General features: G+C 43.9%; 1 protein-coding gene across 16 annotated transcripts in view; it reads right to left on the bottom strand.

Moving 5' to 3' along the window:
* The window catches only part of KLHDC8A (kelch domain containing 8A), a 39,352-nt gene that overhangs the window by 2,938 nt on the left and 20,859 nt on the right, over positions 1-15,555 (bottom strand). For 10 of the 16 annotated variants that reach the window (XM_016430107.2, XM_056815805.1, XM_056815798.1 and 7 more), the window contains 5 exons: positions 9,971-10,014; positions 9,294-9,758; positions 7,605-7,769; positions 5,868-6,083; positions 936-1,037 (listed from right to left, as the gene is read on the bottom strand). In XM_016430107.2, the coding sequence (XP_016285593.1) occupies positions 936-1,037; positions 5,868-6,083; positions 7,605-7,769; positions 9,294-9,702 (892 nt within the window). In that variant the 5' untranslated portion in view covers positions 9,703-9,758; positions 9,971-10,014. Of the gene's footprint in view, positions 1-935; positions 1,038-5,867; positions 6,084-7,604; positions 7,770-9,293; positions 9,759-9,970; positions 10,015-10,625; positions 12,414-12,433; positions 12,552-15,555 lie in introns of those variants that run through there. The other 6 variants (XM_056815803.1, XM_056815804.1, XM_056815800.1 and 3 more) reach the window with 2 other exon arrangements.

Here is a 15,555-nt window from a genome sequence, read left to right on the forward strand (position 1 = left end):
AAGATAAAAGGCATGGGTTTGCAGCATTTGCTGATTTTCCATGTGTAAATTTAATACTCTGAATTTAATTATTTTAAATTTATTTTAAATTAATTAATTAATAAACTAAATTTAATACAGCATGAAAATTTAATAGTTGACCTATCACAGGCCAGCATTTTCCTGACTCTTGGCCTCTCCATGCCTCCATTTCCTCCTCTATAAAAGGGGCAGACTTTATCTCTGTGGTCCCAGGTGGTTCCCTATAGCTGCTGATGATGGAAGAAATCTTAACTAGAATGTTAGTCCTGGGATTTAGAGCAAGAAGGGACCTTTAGGAATCATTTTAGGCTAGTCCTTTCATTTTATTTTTTAAACCTTTACCTTCTGACTTAGAATCAATACTGTGTATTGATTCCAAGGCAGAAGAGTGGTAAAGGCTAGGCAATGGGGGTTAAGTGACTTGCTCAGGGTCACACAGCTGGGAAGTGTCTGAGGCCATATTTGAACCTAGGACCTCCTGTCTCTAGGCCTGGCCCTCAATCCACTGAGCCCCCCAGCTGCCCCCCAGTATATCCATTTTAAAGATAGGGAAACTGAGCCCCAGAGAGAAGAGATAACTTGTCCAGAGTCCTAGAAGTGGTAAATGTTTGTTTCATTTTCTGCATTCGTATTCCCAGTACTCAGCAAAGAACCTGGCTTATGGTAGTCATTTAAATGCATGTTGATTTATTGCTAAGTAGCAGAGTTGGGGTTTGAACCAGAACCAATGTCCTCTGACTCCTCATCCATCCATTGTTCCTTCTACCATAATGGGTACTTTGTGATCCTTGGGGGAAAGGACAGTCCTGATTTCAGGGTGTTCTCAATTTCTGCCATCGTTTGTTTGCTGTCACCCAAAACCCCATGGCATCCACCCAGCAACCCATCACTGCCAAGAATGCTCTGATTCTTACCCAAGCCTCCAGCCACTATGACTCGACCACTTAAGGAGCCTGATACAAAGTCAGCTCTGCGCTTCTTTAGGAATGAAGACCGCTCCATCTTCATCCAACCTCCTGTTGGCCAAGAAAGGACGAGAAAAAAGATTGATAACAACACCTAATGCAATCTCTGGGACAGGAACTATTTCCTGATCTCTGGAGTGGGGTGAGATTACAAGTATCTACTCACACCTTGCAGTCATCAGCTCAAAACACATCCCTTGCAAGTCAACGGAAGTGATAGGATCAAATAATTCTAGGTTTAGAGCTAGAGAGATCACCTTGGTGGGAGTTCTCAAACTTGTTGGTCTCAGGCCCCCTTTTCTGTCCTAAAAATGATTCAGTTGGCCTCAGATACTTCCTAGCTGTCTGGCCCTGGGCAAGTCACTTAAACACCATTGCCTAGCCCTTACTGTTCTTCTGTCTTAGAACCTATATTTGGTATCAAATCAAAGACAGAAGGTAAGGGTTTAAAAAATGATTGAGGACCCCAAAGAGCTTCCATTTATGTGGGTTTTATCTATTGATATTTACCACATTAGAAATGAAAGCTGATACAATTTTGAAATATTTGTTCATTAAAATAACTATAATAGACACATTCCATGTTAATATAAAGAGCATTTTCCAAAACAAAACCTTAGCCAGGAAAGTAGTATTGTTTTTACACATTTTTGTAAATCTCCTTAATGTCTAATAGCACAGAAGACAGACAGCTGGATTCTCCCACTGGCTTCTTCATTTAAACTATTGTGATCTGTTCTAGTTGAAGTATATAAAGAAAATCCCTTTTCACACAGATATGGAGATGGAAAAGGGAGGAGAATTTTAATAGCCAAACAATGTCTTAGTGTATTTTGAAAAGAGTTTTGATATTATAGACTTTTTGAAAGGGTCTTGGGTGGGGAGGATAGGTAGAAAGCCAAGTCTAGAGACTAGAGGTTTGGGGTTCAAATCTGACCTCAGACACTAGCTGTGTGACCCTGGGAAAGTAATTTAATCCCTACTGCCTAATCCTGAATGCCCCTTTTTCCTTGGAACCAATACTTAGTATCAATTCTAAGAAAGAAAGTAAGGATTTAAAAAGAAGAAAGAAAAGAGGGTCTTGGGGATTCTTGGGGGTCCACAGACAAGGCTTTGAGAACCAGTGATCTAGCCTAACTTTCTCATTTTTATTGTTGTTCAGTCATTTTTCAGTCATGTCTGACTCTTCCTGACTCCAGTTGGGGTTTTCTTGACAAAGACACTGGAGTGATTTGTCATTTCCTTCTCTAATGTGTCCCCATTTTAGAGATGTGGAACTGAGGTGAGCAGAGGTTAAATGACTTGCCCAGGGTCATACAGTTTGAACTCAGGAAGAGGAGTCTTCTTCCCTCTTGGCCCAGGACTCTATCTATTGTATCACCTAGCTGTTCCCTAAAGGGCGCTAGACTAGGAATTGGAGAATATCTATTCTACTTTCAGCTTTGTCCCCAATTTCCTATGTGTCCTTGATCAAACAACAGCACCTACCTCTGTTCCTCAGTTTACCCATCTGTAAAATGGAAATACAGAACTCTGACGCTACCTACCTCATGCAGGTGCAGATTATTGTGAGGATGCAATGAAAAAAATCTTTGGAAAAAAGTGTTCTCTACATGCTGGGTATTTATATCCAGGGATGAACATGAATAGCCCTGAATAAGGCATAATCATAATAATACCTTTAAATATAAGAATATACATAAATATATATTTCTTCATGAAAACCTTGTAAAGTAGTTAATGCAATTACAATTATTTTATTTATAGTTCCATCAATCAGTCAATCAGAATGCAGTTATTACATCCCTGTACTCTTGGCAGGGCACTGTGCTAGGCACTGGGGATACAGAGACAAAAATAAGCACTCTGCTCTCATGGAGCCTATGTTTGATTGACAGTTGGAATAATTAAAGCTTAGCTAACTGGGTTAAATAACTTACTTAAAATAACACAGCTAGTTAATATCGGGCAGCTACATGGCCCAGTGGATGGAGTGTTGGGTCTAGAGTCAGGAAGATTCATCTTCCTGATTTAAAATCTTATTAGTCACGGACCCAGGGCAAGTAATTTAATCCTGTTTGCCTCTGTTTCCTCATCTGTAAAATGAGCTGGAGAAAGAAATGGCAAACTACTCCAGTATCTTTGTTAACAAAATCCCAAATGAAGTCACAGAGGCAGATGTGATGGAAAAACAACTTGAACCACAAAAGTGAACATCTGAGGCAAAATTAGAACTCGGGTCTCTTTAAGTTCAGGGCTGTACTCAACACACTGTGCCAACTCTGAGTCACTCAGTGCCCTCTGGGCAAAGTTTGGAAACTGATCTCCTTCTTTCCAGCTAGAACATTGTGGTTTTCTGGGCAAATACTGCCTATTGTTGGTTCTGAGCCATCTTGATGGGACTGGCTTAGTTGGTGGTTGAGTTTGGCAAAGGGGGCATCCACCATGCAATCAAATGATGTGGCACATGCCCCAGTCCTGGACAGAATACACAGAGCCCTGAGCAGGAAGGGCCCATTCCGGCTTCAGGGGTGATGCTCAAGGAGCTCAGTGAGGTCCCAGGCGGGAGAGCTAGTGGATCCTGACAAGCTCACCTTCCAACGAAGATAATCAAATCACAGATTTAGAGTTCAAAGGAACAATGTTGTTGTCTAGTCTTATCTGAATCCTTGGGATCCCATTTGGGGTTTTCTTGACAAAGATACTGGTTTGATCAACCATTTTCTTCTCCAGCTCATTTGACAGATGAGGAAACTGAGGTCAACAGGGTTAAGTGACTTGCCCAAGCCACACAACTAGTAAGTATCTGAGGCGGGATTTGAATTCAGTGTGACACTAGCTCATCAAAGAGACTTTAGAGTTCATCATCTAGTCCAATTCTTTGGTTTTACAGATGAGGAAACTGAGGCATATGGCCACACCTCAAACCAGTGACAAAGCTAGGATTTTAACTTATATCTTTGTCAAGAAAACACTGAATGGGGTCAGGAAGAGTTGGAAACAGCTGAAAACAACTGAACAACTTCTGATACCAAATTCAGCATTTTCCATCACATCAGGCTGCTTCCCTTGTGATCAATTATCACTGGGGAAAAAAAGCTACATGCCCTAGAGATAGAGATTCTTTGGTGTCAAAATATGTATATTTATAAAAACTCCCATTAAAAGTGACCTTGATGGCTTATTGGGTCGGGGGGTGGGAGGGAGGGAAGAGGGGAGGGAAAGAAAAGGAATCATATAAACATGGAAAAACATTTAAAAAATAAAAGGTAAGAATGGAAAAAAACAGTGACCCCGATTGGATCATCTTGTGATTTGTGACCTTGGACCTGGTTCTGGTTCTGCAAGCTCCTTCTTCAGCCTAGAGTAGCATTCCTTCCTTCTATCATTCAGTAAACACTTATTAAATGCCTAATGTGCCAATCATTGTGCCATCTTCTGGAAATATACAGATGAAAGATGATAGCTCAAAGGGGCAGCTAGTTAGCTCAGGGGATGAACAGTCAGGCCTAGAGAGGAGAGGTCCTGGGTTCAAATCTAGCCTCAGACACTTTCTAGCTGTGTGACCCTGGGCAAGTCACTTGACCCCCATTGCCTAATCTTTACTGCTCTTCTGCATAGGAACCTATACACAGTACTGATTCTAAGACAGAAAGTAAGTCATTTTAAAAAATGATAGTTCCTGTTTGCAGGAAACTTAGAGTCTGGGACAGGGGAAAGGGACATGCACGTATAAGCTATGTACATGTAATGAATAAATATAACAATAAAGACAAAATAATAAATAGGTGCAAAAGAGTCATCTGTGCAAATGCTCCAAGAAAACCAGGAGAGAATATTTTCAGCTGGGGGAATTGGAGAAAGCTTTAAAGACACCAAATATTTAAAGACACCAAAAGAAAAAAGAGAAGCATATCCACAGGCAGATGTGAGAGGGGAGTATGCTCCATTCTGCACCAATGCACAAAGATGGCAAAGAAGCAGAACAGGACCAGAAAACAGAGTGAAATGTCAGGAGAAGGTGGATTGGGGCCATATTGTGAAAGACTTTAAATACTGGACTCCAATCTGTATGCTATCCTATAGGCAACAGGGAACCAGTGAAAGTTTTGGGGCAGGAGAGTGAGCTGATAGATCTGGTTGGAGGAAGGACTGGAGAGGAGAGAAGCTGGAGGCATAGGGAACTTGATCAAGAGATAATAAAGGTGAGCAGCTAAGATGGTACAGTGGATAGGGTGCAGGGCTTGATGTCAGGAGGAAATGAGTTCAAATCCAGCCTTAGCCACGTATTAGCGTGTGGCTCTGGGCAAGTCACTTAACCCTATTTGCCTAAAGAGAGAAAGAGATGATGGTGATGATGAACATGGCCTGAACTAGGATGGCATGAACTTTTATTCATGATGCCATATAGGCAAAAGGGCAGACATGAGGTAGCAGGGTCCAGAATGATAGCCAAAGCTTTCAGTGTCTTGGGGGTGGGGAAGTTGGGATGGTTCTTCCCTACTTTTCTGTCTCTTTTTATGTATGATCTCCTTTTTTTTTTAAACCTTTACTTTCCACCTTAGAATCAATATTGTGCACTGGTTCCAAGTCAGAAGAGCAGTAAGGGCTAGACAATGGGGGGTTAAGTGACTTGCCCAGGGTCATCCAGCTAGGAAGTGTCTCAATTCAGATTTGAACCCAGGACATCCCCTCTCTAGGCCTGACTCTCCATCCCCTGAGCCACCCAGCTGCCTCCTATCTTTCTCCTTATTAATTCCCAGTATCCCCAGAACTTAACACAGTGCCTTCTATATAGTAAGTACTTAGTAAATGTTCACTGGATTGGTAATGGGATGATGATGAGATGTGATAACAGGGGGAAGGATTTGAAAGACTCACCCTGTTCCATGTCAAAGACATCCATAGTCCTCATGAATTTGGGCTGTCGATAGAGGCGACCTTGTCTCAGGCCCCCCAGGCTGTACAGGTAGCCATCCATGGGGACAAAGCTGGAGAAGGCTCGTTTGCAGGGGATGTTGGGAAATTTGGTCCATGAGCGAGTTTCAATGTCGAAGACCTCAAAGGCATTGACAGCATACTTGGACTGACGTCCTCCTAAAAACCAAGGTCAAAGGCTCTCTGCAGGACTCTTTTCTGCCTCTCTGTCTCAGTTTTCCCTTATTCCCTCCCAAAACAAAACCCGAGTTTTCCAGTCCAAAGCTGAGTCCCTCCTGTGTCTACCACCCCAAAGGTAAGGGGATTCCATCTGGGAAGATCTCTAGTAGTTGTCCTTTCTAGAGAATGTCTCCCACCCTTCTTAGTGCCAGGAGGAGGTTTTATCAGAGTTCCAACCCTGTTATAACCAACCTTCCCCCTTTCTCTTTCTTTCTTTCTTTCTTTCTTTCTTTCTTTCTTTCTTTCTTTCTTTCTTTCTTTCTTTCTTTCTTTCTTTCTTTCTTTCTTTCTTTCTTTCTTTCTTTCTTTCTTTCTTTCTTTCTTTCTTTCTTTCTTTCTTTCTTTCTTTCTCTTTCTTTCTTTCTCTTTCTTTCTTTCTTTCTTTATCTCTCTCTCTCTTTCTTTCTTTCTTTCTCTCTTTCTTTCTCTCTTTCTCTCTCTCTCTCTTTCTTTCTCTCTTTCTTTCTTTCTTTCTTTCTCTCTCTCTCTCTCTCTCTCTCCTTCCTTCCTTCCTTCCTTCCTTCCTTCCTTTTTTCTTCTCTCTTTCTCTCTCTCCCTCCCTCTCTTCTTTTCTTCCCCCTCTCATCTATTGTTTATTTTTTCAACTATATGTAGAAACAAATTATTTTCTGAGATTTTGTGATCCGATGGCATAACTTTTCTGATGATTCATTCTTTGTGCTTTCCTCCCCTCTCCTATCTGATATTCTCTTTTTATTTCTGACAACCAATATCCCTTCTTTTCCCATAAATATGGCCACTATCTCCCCCAGGGAAGTTATCTTAATTGACTCATACCTCACAATGTCTGCTCCTCTATCTAGTACCTCTCTGGTACTCACACTCAGTCAATTCTAGTATCATAGAAAATAGTGCTAGAAGGGCCATAAAAGATCATGTGGTTTAACCCTAGCATTTTACAGATGAGAAAGGTGGGACTCAGAATGGGAGTCACAAGGTCACACAGATTGAAAAAGTGGGAAGGTCAGGGTTCAAATCCTGATCTTTCAACTCCTAATCCAGGGCACTTTCTATGCTGACCTTCATTTGTACTAATTCGTTGGTTGCCTTGTAAGTAAGTGTCTTGTTTTTCTCCCCCACCAAAATGAGACCTCCCTAGGAATAGGGAAAGTGCATTTTGTTTGTTTCTTTGGGTTTTATTATTTTTTGTCTCACAATGCTTTGACTTTGTACTTTTTTGTATACCAATTTCCTCTTCCATAAAATAAAGATATTGATGAGATGTTCTCTGAGGATCTTTTCAGCTGTAATATTTATTAATTATATGACAATGAGCTCTGTAAGGGTGAGGACAGTGAGTCCTCCTTCCTCTGGATTTCTGCCCTGCTCCACAGGGCTGAGAAAATGGCTCGGCACATCCCTCAGAGGGAAGCAATGATAAACCAACCCCAAGGAGGGAGAAAGAGGCACATATTGAGGATGCAGGTAACCCATCCTTACCCAGCACATAGATCTTGGAACCTCGGAGAAAGGAAGTAGCAGCATATCTTGGGGTGGGCATGGGGGCTAAGGAGACCCACATGTCCTTGAGCATGTCATAGTGCTGTAGGTGATTATGAGGGCGGAGATCTAGCCCCATTCCTCCTGCTGCGTACACTCGGTAATCTAAAGAGATAGACCACAGCCAGGGTCAGTCAGGAAACTTGGCAGTGGACTTGTCAGTAGCCACCACTGGTCATACCTAGAGCCCCATTTAACCCCCTGAACACCACAGCTGGGGCCTGGTCTCATAGGGCAGGAGCTAGAGAAGTTTCTTCCTTCCTGTTAAGTGCACCACACAGTCGGTACAGGACACAGGTCTGTGCCATTTTAGTGGCAAGATTAATATCTCCATGCCAGCCTCAACCACCAGCTAAGCTAGTTCTATCAAGCTCCCAGGGCACCTTGACTTGGGTGACTTGGTGCTTTCTTACTCTGGCTTCTCCCCCTCTCCAACCAAGGTCAGCCCAAAGCAGACATAGAATTCTCCTCGTGAGCCCCCAGTAGGAGAATGACCCTCAACATCTCCTTTTCTCTGACTAGTTCTTATGCCCAACAGGACCCAGGACTGGAAGTTTTAAGAAAAGGATGAAAGCACCACATCGAGTACACCATAGTACAAATGAGACACCAGAGGAGAAAAGATCTGTAAAGCACACAGGATGGTGCCTGGCACATAGTAGACACTTAATACATAATTGTTCCCTTCTACTTTCTACCCTTTCCTCAACTGCTATCTCCGTACTTTTGTCCTGTGTTGGTTCTTATGCCTGGAATATTCCTCCTCTTCATCTCTGCTTCTCCTTTTAAGACTCAGTTAAAATCTCACCTTCTATAGATCTTTCCTGTTCCCTCTATGAGCTAGAGCCTTCCCCTTTAGGGTCACATTCCACCTACTCTGTATGTATCTTGCATATAGTAAATTATTTCTATTTTCCTTATTAAAATGTGGCCTCCTTAAAGGTGGGAATTGGGGGTTTTTTGTTTGGTTTTTTCTTTCTTTGCATCTTCAAGGCTTATCACAAAGCCTGGCACTCAGTAGGTCCAAAATAAGTGTTTGGATGTTGCTTGATTCACACACCAAGTGTGAGAGTTGGGAATGGGTAGAAACCTGTAACAGAAGGGTGTACTATTATAAATATTCAGCTCTCAATTAAATATCAGTATTTCTTGGAGAGAAGGTTGGGTTTCTCAGGAGGGACACAGAGAAGTTTGGAGTTAGGAAAGAATGGCAGAAGAAATAACTGGAGAGCTCCAAACAGTTATGTAGAGGGAGCAATGGGGTGACTAGTTCTCTCCAGAAGCCTGGACTCTCCCCTTTTCAGGCTTTATGATGTGAAGTTAGACTGAGCAAGTCAGACCAAAACCACTGAGTGCAAAGCAGCTATTTGGTGCCCGGACACCTGCCAGGCAGAGCTCAGGCTTTTGTATCTTTTTTGTTTTGTTTTGGTGGGAGAAGAACAAGGGGCCTAGAGTGTTATGGGAACTTTTAGAAAAGTTGCAAGATGAATAAACTGGGGAGCTTTTGTCCTAAACCCAACTCAGAACCCTCTTCCCTCTCCAGCCCTCCCACAAACCTATCCCATCAATTTCCTGCCCTCTTTCCACTCCCGATATCCCCAACTGCACCCATGGCCTGGCCTGGCTTGCCTTTTGTAGTGACAGAGATGCCCATGGCAGCCTCCCTCAGCACACTCCTCTTCTTCCACTTGCCCTCATCGATGTTGTACATCTCCACAATCTTCAGGGGCAGCTGATTGGTCCCCACACCCCCAATCACCATGATCCGTTTCCCCAGGGCAATGACGGCCACCCCCGCCCTGGCAGTTGGCATGGGGGGCAAGGAAGTCCACTGGTCAGCATCAGGGGAATAGACCTCAAAGCAGTCCATGGGAACCCCGTTGTCATCACAGCCTCCTATGGCATAGACCTGTCCTCCAGCCTCCACCAGGGAGGAGTAGACTCTGCGACTTGGCAGTGGGGCCAGGGTCTTCCAGTGGAAATCTTTGATGCTGGGCACCTCCATGGCAGTCATGGGTGACACTGTCCGGGCATCCATCCCCTCACCTCTGTGGAGTAGTTACCCTGCTACCTCCTGAGAAGCAGCAGGGACCGCTGCTCCAAGGGCAAGGAATACGAGATCAGAGGCACGAGATATGCTGACTAGTCCACAATCAATACCCCTCAGCCACTTGCAGTATCCATCCCTGCCCTGGCTCCTGCCCCCGCCCCCCGCCCCCAGCCCCCAGCCCCCAGCCCCCAGCCCCCAGGCGCGCGCGCGCACAGACACACACTGACATACACACACAGAGCAGCTGATTCTTTACCTTCCCTTATGGCTCCATCAATCCCGAGGCATCCACACCTGGCCCTAGGAGGACAAAGGGAGGGAATCAAGGGCAGCCGGTCGGTTCCGTGAGCATCCTCTCGGAGCAGACTCCGCTCCCCTTCTCCAACTTTAATTAACAAGGAGAGAAGCCGAGGATGCAACACGGCATGATCCCACATCACCCTGGGCTTCCCCTCCTCCCGGCCCAGGTTAGGTCAGATCCCGCGTGGCCGTTGTTTTGGGGGAGCAGCTTAAGGGGCAGGTGGGGGCGGGGTGGGATCCACAGAGGTTCTTTCAGCTTGTGGCTCCACCTCCACCCTCTCCGAGGAGGAAGGGGTTAAAAATCACTGGAGCCTGTGCTCTTTCTAACCCTCCCTCTGCAGTTCAAGACATCCTCCACTCCCACCCTCCCTCCCCCCAACACACACGCGCGCACACACACACAGTCACTGTTGATGATCAGGGCAGGAAGCAAAGACAGCCCATTAGGAAACACTGGAAACCAACCGCCCCGCTCCGAGCCTAGGGGAGAAGGTGGCTGCTGGCAAACATGCAGATGAGCTGAAGAAAAGAGCAGCCAGGAGGAGAGAGAGCGGGAGGGGAGGGAAGGGAATCAGCTAAATATACCCCCACCCCCACCCAGAGCTTCCCACCTGTGCAGAAGTCTCCCCGGATTCCCTCTGCGGAGTCATCAGCCTCCCTTATGTAATCCATCAGGGCTTCTCCACCCATGGGTGAAGGGGCTTTCGGCTGGGTGCACTGACCCTCATCTGTCCAGATAAGGGAAGGGAGCCGAAAGTGGTGGATGGAGACAGTGCCTTGGGCAGCCAAGGCCACCCCATCCCTGTTATCCAAGGAAAGAGTACCCTGGTGGGAGCGGGAGGGGAAGCGGAGAGAGAGGGGTGACTGAATTACCCCATTTGTTTATACAGACAGAATCAAGGGATGCTCTTTCCATTTCATTATGGGTGTTTAGGCATAGGTAATGTGGGAGCCTTTCTCACTTGCACCCACATACACTCTTACAATCTAGTTTTTAAGTCGTGAGGCAGACCACACACACACACAAGCCCCAGCACACTGAAGTGGAAATGTGCTTCCAAGAGCCTCACAGACTTGTAGCTGGGCATACACACAGATACATGGGACCATAACGAGAATGATGGGACTCCCAGTAGGAGCTGGAAGAGATAGCAGAGATCATGTAGCTGAGGGTGATCAGCCACAGCACCTGGGTCACTCCTGAGTGGGGTCAGAACTGGATCAAAATGTAAGTGGGAAATATTTAACAAAAAAGTAAAAATACAACAGGATATATATATGTAAAGGGACGTTATACTGAACAAAGCAAACCCTTCCCTTCCCTTCCATCTTAGAATCAATACTAAGTATCAGTTCTAAGGAAGAAGAGCTAGGAAGTGTTTTTAAGCCCTTACCGGAATTCCATCTTAGAATTAATACTCTGTATTGGTTCTAAGGCAGAAGAGCAGAAAGGGCTAAGCAATGGGGGTTCAGTGACTTACCCAGGATCACACAGCTAGGAAGTGTCTGAGGTCACATTTGAACCCAGAACCTTCCATCTCTCTAATTAGCACTCTATCCACAGAGCCAGCCTGCTGCCCCTAAGATTACATTTTAACACTCAGTCACTATATGGTCCATAAAACTCTTTATGCTCAGATTAGTGGTCCCCTTTCCATGGAACCACACTGCCTTTAATCACATAGTCACATACAAGCCTCAAGCCCCCAAATACAGCCACATGCACTCATGTAGGTCTCTTTTCCTTAGTACTCTGTTTTGAATAAAACCCTTACCTACTGTCTCAGAACCAATACTGAGTATTATTGGTTCTATGGAAGAACAGTAGGGGTTAAGTGACTTGCCCAGAATCACACAGCTAGGAAGTGTCTGAGACCAGATTTGAACCCAGGTCTCCAGGTCTGGCTCTCTATCCACTGGATAACCTCTTTGCCCCTCCTAGTACTCTGTTGACATGAAGCCTGTGTATAAACCTATACATACATACATATATATGTGTATATATATATATGTATACACACATATATATAAACCTAGGGCAGGAGCCTTAAGCAGAAGGCTTAGATAATTTGAAAACCCAAAGGGCACTCTGAGGCCATTTCCCCATAGCTTACAAAGCACCACCAGGCTGGGCAAAGGAACCACAAATGTGCCTGATATAAGTGCATCACGTGGATTGAGTTCTTCAGAATCCCCCGTGTACACAGGCCTGAGCCCGAGCATCTTTCACAAGAATATGGGAAGCTTATAAAGTGGGTGTCATCCTTGTTTTCTGACATCGGCATTGTAAGGTGGCTCTCTACTGAACAGTAAAAACCACTAATTTGGAAGTGAGTAACAGTGAGTAATGAGGGAAGTTACAAGTCACAATAGGCTCACAATATATAAACACGGATCATAAACACAGAAGTCTCTGAACCTGGAGGAATTCACCGTGGGCTCCAAGAGTTGAAGGAATTCTTCATTTTTTGAGATGTCGGACTAGAAAAGTTCAGTTTTAGATTTCTTCCTCCTCCACAAGCGTACAAAGATAGTAACTGAAAATTTGAAGAGGAGGAAATTGCCCCTTACTTGTGTTATTAAATGATAATTGGTGGAAATTTCAAATCACTGGGGTATGACTAAATGAGTTTTCATGATAAGTTCCTTGATTTTATCAGCTTATGTAGGGGTCAGCCTCCCGAGAAGTACCAGGATTAAAACCCTCCTTGGCAAGTCAACAAGTACCTGCTAGGTGCTGGGCACTGTGCTTACACTGGGGATACAAAAAAGGGGCAAAAACACATTGCCTGCCCTTATGGATCTCTAATGGGGGAGACAAACATGCAATCAATTTTATTTTATTCTTAAGAATCATTAACTTCCATCTAAGAATCAATATTCTATATTGGTTCCAAGGCAGAAGAGCAGTAAGGGCAAGGCAATGGATCACAAAGTTACGAAGTATCTGAGGCCAGATTTGAATTCAGCATCCCTGGTTTCTAGACATGCCTCTCAATCCACTGAGCCCAAAGAGCTGTCTCCAAAAATATTGAGTAGTTTGCCATTTCCCTGTTTTGCAGAAAAGGAACTGAGGCATGGGGTTAAGTGACCTGCCCAGGTCACATAGCTTAGTAAATGTCTGAGGTCAGATTTGAACTCAGGAAGATGAAGCTTCCTGCCTCCAGACCCAGTGCTCTATCTGCTGAGCCACCTGATTTTATACCAATAAATATATCGGATAAACTAGAGCTAATCTCAGAGGGCAGGCACTGGAAAAGGCATTTATATAAAAGCTAAGATTTCAGTTGAGACTTGAAGAAAGTCAGGGAAGCCAGGAGGTGTGGTAAGTGTGGATGAGGAACATTTTAGGTATGGAAGATAATCAATAAAAATATGCAGAGTCAATTGAAGCAGCACAGTAGAGCATCTGGAGATTGGAGGGCCTGGATTTAAACAGGGCTTCAGACACTGACCCTGGGTCAGTCACTTAACCCCCATTGCCTAGCCCTTACCTCTCTTCTGCCTTGAAACCAATACACAGTATTGATTCTAAGATGGAAGGTAAGAGTTTAAAAAAAAAAAGTGGACTGCTTCAAAGGGTGGTGAGTTCTCTATCACTAAAGGCCTTCAAGCAGAGGTTGCATGATCCTTTGTTGGGGATGTTGTGGAAGAGTCCCATTCAAGTACAGTTTGGACTAGACAACCTTTGAGATCCCTTCCAAATATAGTTTTACATAGAATAGTGTATGGCTAAGGAACAGTAGTCTGAGAACTGAGGCAGCCTCTTTGGGGGTGGATGGTGGGGAGGTGGCACAGTAGATAGAGAACCAGACTTGGAGTCAAGAGATTCTGAGTTTAAATCTTCAAATACTTCCCAGCTGTATGATCTTGGGCAAGTCACTTATCCTTAATTGCCTTGCCTGCCCTTCTGTTTTAGAGATGTTACAGAAAAGAAAAGGGGGAGGGTGGAAGGAAGAAAGTGCAGTCACATACATGGAACAAGACCAGTGCTCCTGGATCATAGAGTCCATCGAGTTCAGTAAAGTGCTAGAAAATTGGAAAAGTAGGAAGGGACTAGTTTGTGAAGGGCTTTAGATACCTGAAGCAATGCCAGCCATGTGTTGTCCAATGGTTACTTTGGCGGTCGAATGGAAGCCATCTTGGAGTAGGGAGACCCCTGAGATGGGCAGACCAAGCAGCAGGTGACTCCATTAATCCAGAAACAAAGTGATGAGTGTCTGCAGTGGGATGGTGGCAATATCAGAGGATAAATGGGAGAATATACTAGAGATGTTACGAAGGACTAGGCAAGTGATTGGATATGGGCAGTGAGGGGAAACGAGAAGTCCAAGATTGCATCTAGGTTGCATTCTAGCTTCCTAGGATGGCTGGGCCTTTTACAGTTATAGGGAAGTTCAGAAGAGAGTAGGGTTTGGGGGAAAAATAAGTTCTGTTTGGGACATAATGAGTTCAAGATGTTTCTGGGACATCCAATTTGAGATGTCTAAAGGACAGCAAGAGATATGAGCCTGGAGTCAGGAGAAAGTTTAGAACTGGATAAATAGATCTGAGCATTATCTAGAGAGAGAACGTAATTAAATCTGTGGGAACAGATGAGATCTCCAAGTGAAATAGGAGGGTAGGAAGAGAAGGAGGCCTAGGACAGAGCCTTGAGGGACCCCCAATGTTTTCAGTTCTTAAATGGATGAAGACCTAGCAACGAAGATGAAGAAGGAATGGTTATACAATTGGGAGGAGAGCCAGAGAGAACAATGTTATGACAACCTAGAGAGAAGAGAGTGTCATAGAGATGAGGCTGATTAATATCAAAGATGGTAGATGGGTCAAGAAGGATGAAGAATGAGAGAAGGCCTTTAGATTTGGCAATTAAGAGATCACTGGTAACTTGGAAAGAGCAGATTCAGTTGAAAGATGAGGTTGGAAGCCGGTCAGCTGAGAGTTTAGAAGACAGCCAGAGGAACGGGAGTGGAGGCACTCCTCTGCTGGTTCCTGGTTATCTTTACAAATGGGCATTGGGAGAGCAAGCAGGAGGGAAAGCATTTCAAATATATATATTTAAATATATTTATTTTTATAAGATATTATGGCATATAATATAATATATAAAATAAAACACATTTATAAATATATATTTAAATCCTTACCTGCCCTCTTAGAATCAATACTATATACCACAGAAGAGCAGTAAGGGCTAGGCAATGGGGAGTTAAATGATGTGCCCAGGGTCACACAGCTAGGAAGTTTCTGAGGCTAGATTTGAACCTAGGACCTCCCATCTCTAGGCCTGGCTCTCAATTCACTGAGCCATCCAGGTGCCCCTATATATTTCTTCATTTTTCTCTTCTTTATTATTTTTGCTAATTACATGTAGTAACAAATTTCAAAGTAACTTTTCTGAAGTTATATGACCTAAATTATTTCCTTCCCTCCTTCCCTATCCTCTCCTGTAGCTGGCAAACAATTCAATCTAGATTATACATGTATTATTACACAAAACTTTTTCTTTATTGTTCATTTTTGTAAGTGAATAATCATATA

This window comes from Monodelphis domestica, chromosome 2 (genome assembly GCF_027887165.1).
Source record: "Monodelphis domestica isolate mMonDom1 chromosome 2, mMonDom1.pri, whole genome shotgun sequence".
NCBI lineage: Eukaryota > Metazoa > Chordata > Mammalia > Didelphimorphia > Didelphidae > Monodelphis > Monodelphis domestica.